The sequence below is a fragment of the Aegilops tauschii genome, chromosome 5 (genome assembly GCF_002575655.3).
Source record: "Aegilops tauschii subsp. strangulata cultivar AL8/78 chromosome 5, Aet v6.0, whole genome shotgun sequence".
Taxonomy (NCBI): Eukaryota; Viridiplantae; Streptophyta; class Magnoliopsida; order Poales; family Poaceae; genus Aegilops; species Aegilops tauschii.
Genome location: NC_053039.3, coordinates 524,643,789 through 524,648,997, shown reverse-complemented (window position 1 = coordinate 524,648,997; position 5,209 = coordinate 524,643,789). Strand labels below are relative to the sequence as shown.

Below are 5,209 nucleotides of genomic sequence, written 5' to 3'. Positions count from 1 at the left end.
TATTTCCAACAGGACACGACACCGAAGCGCCGCCACCGCCCTAATCTTCCACTAGCAAGCAACGACACATGCTACTCTAATGGAACACTTGGAAATGCACATTTGGTTAACTTAAATTGAATCGAAGGCATACATACCATCTACACTCCTTGCAACAGAGGGTAGGGAGGCAAAGAAGCAACAAACAAAGACGGGGGCGCACACATAGAAAACGGCCGGCCGTCCAACCCCAAGAGCAAGAGCAAGATCTAAACCTTCCGGGACCGTATCGCTCCATGGAATCATTCCGTTTGGATGTATAGCAGCGAATGTTCAACGCCCGACCCAGGTGAGCACCGGTCAACCCCACCGCACGGGATGCTTCGCCCGCCCCAACCCCACCCCACCCCAGCGCCGGCGCGCGCCGCTTTACCCCACCCATACGTCGTCCACGCACTCAGTCCACAGCTCCACGCACACCAGCGCCCCCAGGTACACGGCACGGCAGCAGGCCGATCCACCGTGCGCCGAGCCCACGCGACGCCACCCTCCCCTCCCCCCGCGTGCCGAACCCACCACTGTGCCTGTGCGCGCAACGGAGTAAATTAGGCGCGCTGCTTTTCACAATCACACAAGGCGGGCGGGCGGGCGAGAGAGAAATAAAATAGCACTAGAATAATGCGACCCGCATCGGTTTGAACGGGGCGGAAACCGTCGATCATCTCTCTTCAGAACAACGCGGCGGACACGTACCACGCCCGTCCCGCGGCCTCGGCTTTCCCGTCCCCTGCCCTTTCCATCCATCCCTCCGTGGGCCGCCTCTGCTCCGCCCCCGCCCGGCTCGCTCCCCTCCCGACCCGTACCCGCGGCTCCGGCCGCCCCCCGCTCGCCTCCCAGCTAGGGTTAGGGCTTGCCTGCAATGCGGAGGGGGATGGCGGCCGCCGCGCCCTCCCGCCGCCGCGCCGTCCAGGGCTTCGCGGCCTTCTTCATCCTCGCCTACGCGCTCTTCCAGGTGCTCCTCGCCTCGCCGCCCTCCCTGCCCCTGCCCGGCGCCGCGGGGGCGGGGGCGCGCCACCTGCACGTCGACGGCGACGACGCGGCGGCCGGGCGGGGCGCGCCGGCGCGCCCCTCCGTGCGCGCGCACCGGGAGGCCCTCGAGGCGGCGCCGTCGGGGATCGTCTCCGGCCTCGACCTCGGCCGCCTCAACTCCTCCCGCGCCGGCGGCTCGCTGCGCAAGGTCGCCGCCGAGGCCGCCGCCGCCGGGGCCCGCGTCTTCGCCGACCTCTACGCCCTCGGGGGCGCGTCCCTGCCCGACCCGCTCGACGAGGAGGACAGGGCCAAGTGCCCGCACTCCATCGTGCTCGCCGGCGACGAGTTCCGGGCCCGGGGGCGGACCGTGGAGCTCCCCTGCGGGCTCACGCTCGGCTCCTACATCACCGTCGCCGCCACGCCGTACGCCGCGCACCCCGAGCAGGACCCCAAGATCGCGCAGCTCAGGGAGGGGGAGGAGCCCCTCATGGTCTCGCAGTTCATGATGGAGCTGCAGGGGCTTAAGACGGTCGACGGCGAGGACCCGCCCAGGATCCTCCACTTCAACCCCCGCCTCCACGGCGACTGGAGCGGCAAGCCTGTCATCGAGCAAAACACCTGCTACCGCATGCAGTGGGGCACCTCCATCCGATGCGAGGGCTGGATGTCCCGTGCCGACGAGGAGACTGGTATGCTACACCCTGTTTCTCTTTCTTTGTTGCCTGACTGATCAAATACTACTACTACTGTTTAGCTACTCTGTTATTGATTATTTTGGCTGTACGATAGATAGATAAAATTGATTGAATTGTTGTTCAGTGGATGGGATGGTCAAGTGTGAGAAGTGGATTCAGGATGAAGATCAGTCCAACGAGTCCAAGACGTCATGGTGGTTGAATCACCTCATTGGCCGGACCAAGAAGGTTTCTAGTTCTTGGCCATACCCATTTGTGGAGGACCGCCTCTTTGTTCTTACTCTCACCGCTGGATTGGAGGGATATCATGTGAATGTTGATGGCCGGCATGTGACGTCATTCCCGTACCGCATCGTAAGTGCCAACTCTCTGCTCATCAAGATATGAGAAGCATAATTAGATGTTAGAATGGTGGGGCACTGTGGCTAACTTTTGTCTCTGGTGGTGTTTGCAGGGGTTTGGGCTTGAGGATGCTACTGGCCTATCATTGAATGGGGACCTTGATGTGCAATCAGTGTTTGCGGGGACTTTGCCCACTACGCATCCTAGCTTTGCACCGCAGAAACACCTTGAGATGTTTCCAGCTTGGCAGGCCCCTCCCCTACCGGAAGAACCAGCCGAGATATTCATCGGCATCCTGTCAGCAGGCAACCATTTTGCAGAGCGTATGGCTGCTCGCAAGACGTGGATGTCTGCTGCCCAGAAGACTTCGAATGTCGTTGCTCGATTTTTTGTTGCGCTGGTAATTTTTGTTGACTCAGTCTATGGCTTAGTAATTCCTAGCTGTGTACTCCACTATCCATGGGCTTGAGCTTTTGAATTATCTTTTCTGCAGCATGCCAGAAAGGAAGTGAATCTAGAGTTGAAAAAGGAAGCAGAATTTTTTGGGGACATTGTCATTGTGCCATTCATGGACAGCTATGATTTGGTTGTTCTGAAGACGGTTGCGATATGCGAATATGGGGTATGTGTAAGAGCTAGTACCCATTTTCAAATTTGCTAATTAACTCGCTCTATTGACTATTTGCCACCAATGAACCCTTTCTCTCTCAGGTCCATGCCGTCTCTGCGAAATATATAATGAAGTGTGATGATGATACTTTTGTTAGACTTGATGCAGTAATGGCTGAAGTTAAGAAAATACCGACCGGTAGAAGTCTTTATATAGGGAACATGAATTATCGCCACAATCCATTGCGCATTGGGAAATGGGCTGTTACTTACGAGGTAAACTTGAAGAATTGATTTCACAACGACTGTCCTTTTTTCTTTCATCGGTTTATTAAGTTAGTGCTTCACTACATTGCTGTAGCAAACAGTCCAGAAGTTATTGAACTTTCTGTTCTTATTTAAAATAGATGAGTTCTCGTACTTGTCCCTCGCTGTAATTTATGTTTGAGCCAAAGTTGCTATAAAAGATGCAGTCGTTAGTTCCTGCCAGTAGGACAGTTTGCTTTGTTGCTTGCTAGAGCCTGAATAAATCTGTAGGAAGAATGCACAACTTTACTCTAAAAGTTATTGTGTGCTGCCTCAGACTTCCTGTCATAATTTCATATTTTCCAGTAGGTAATTACTCTGAATTTCAACAGGTTGTACTATCTGAATACTAGACACGTCTATTATGCTTTTCCACTTTAAGTTCCAATCAAGTTACTCCTTTAACCAAAAGCAGTGTACGGTGTCCGCAGTAAATGCACATATTTCTTATCTCTGCTTTTCTATTGTACTTGACAGGAGTGGCCAGAAGAGGATTATCCAACATATGCAAATGGTCCTGGATATGTTATATCTGCTGATATCGCAGATTCCATTGTTTCAGAATTTACAGATCATAAATTAAGGGTAAGATCAGACAAATGCTTCTGGCCCACATGCTACAGAAATTAGTCAACAATTTTCTTACCACCAGAATGAACCAGAATTTCACCAGATTATGTTTATGCTCCCAGTGGAGCAGCCGTAATACCATATTAAAAAACTATGCAGATTTCCATGCACAAGATAACTTGAACCGGGTTGAAAAGAAGAGAATCTGGGCATAAAAAACGTTGACAGACCACTAGTTCGTTTCTGGTAATAAAAAGAAGATGACTAATTCACATTTTGCTTGCTGTGCAGCTCTTCAAAATGGAAGACGTGAGCATGGGAATGTGGGTGGGGCGTTTCAACCACACCAGACCCGTCGAATACGTGCACAGCGTCAAGTTCTGTCAATTCGGATGCATAGACGACTACTACACCGCGCATTACCAATCACCGAGGCAGATGCTGTGTTTGTGGGACAAGCTGCAGGCTGGGAGACCACGGTGCTGCAACATGAGATAGCGATGAGGGAACCGGTGGCACCTGACCTCTTTTTGGTGTTACTGATCGGGCCGAGTTTTGTTTAGAGATGACACGGGCCGAGTTTCAGCTAGAAACGACCGAGGGAATGAACGAACAGGCAGCTTGTGGGGACTCTTCTGGATCGGCTTGTGGTGCTCCTCTTTCTCCCATATATATAGAATTTCTGACTGCTCAAGAACTTCAGCTGTAAATGTTAATGGTAGAAAAGCTTAGATGAATTGATACTATCATTACTTTTTGAGTGGCTGATTGTGGTTAATGGTCGTTTACAACCCATCAGGCACAGAAGAGCAATCTTGCGAGTTTACATCAATTAGTGAGTTGGTTTCAGTCATTGTCTTTGCCATGAATTTGGCCCACACATGGGCCTGTCATTGTAGGACTTGCACGTTGTTGTGCTGCAGTATCTTTCTCTGTCGATGAACATGGAGCTGTTTTCTGTCGGCACTAGTCTAGCACGGCCTCGGCTTGGCCGACTTTGTGTGGCCAAGGTCACAGGTAACTTGGTTCACTTTGAACCGCCGGATCTAAATGGAGTGGTCCAGATCATTTTACTGTACACGTCCTGTTCAACACTGCAACAGCTCTCCTGCTCATTCTGTACCATGCATCCGAGGTATGTACCGTAGCATGTCCTTATCTGAAATTTGACTACTCATAGAGAGGCAAGCCAGCAAGTCGGCCAATATTGAATTTGACAGCTCATACAGCATACAGGTTTGCTGACCTAGAGCAAGCAACTCTAGTAGAGTTGCCATAAGTGCCCGATCGCAACAATAACCATCAGCACGATAATTCTGGCAAAAACCGTGACGTCTGGCATAGTCGCCATCCGGCATAATCTTTGGAGGCCGCTCCAATTGAGCCTGCAAGCCTTCATATTTGGCAGTTGGAGAGAGGGTATTTAGGGCGCACTACATCTTGAAAATGGTTTGGCGCGAGTGACATTTCCCCATCTGCTCTCCCCGCCTGCGCTGCCACCTTCCCTCCCTCTCTGTAGCGCCACCTGTGCCGCTTCCTTTCGTCCCCAATCCCCACTAACAACCTCACGGATGCCGCCTCAACCCCCGCTTCCTAGTCCGTTGGTTTGGAGTCAGATCCCACGACTTCAACGATCGTTGCGCCTTTGCCTGCGGTTCACCACCACCTAGGCAAATACC

The 5,209-nt window shown here is 52.4% G+C and overlaps 1 protein-coding gene across 1 annotated transcript; it reads left to right on the top strand.

Annotated features, from left to right (window-relative positions):
• The first annotated feature begins 749 nt into the window (after positions 1–749).
• On the top strand, positions 750–4,379 carry LOC109735963 (hydroxyproline O-galactosyltransferase GALT6). The gene is made up of 7 exons (XM_020295164.4): positions 750–1,697; positions 1,828–2,057; positions 2,158–2,445; positions 2,539–2,667; positions 2,757–2,930; positions 3,438–3,545; positions 3,822–4,379. Exons 1-7 carry the CDS (start codon positions 899–901, stop codon positions 4,026–4,028), a joined length of 1,935 nt encoding a protein of 644 aa, XP_020150753.1. The 5' UTR covers positions 750–898; the 3' UTR covers positions 4,029–4,379.
• Positions 4,380–5,209: the final 830 nt, after the last annotated feature.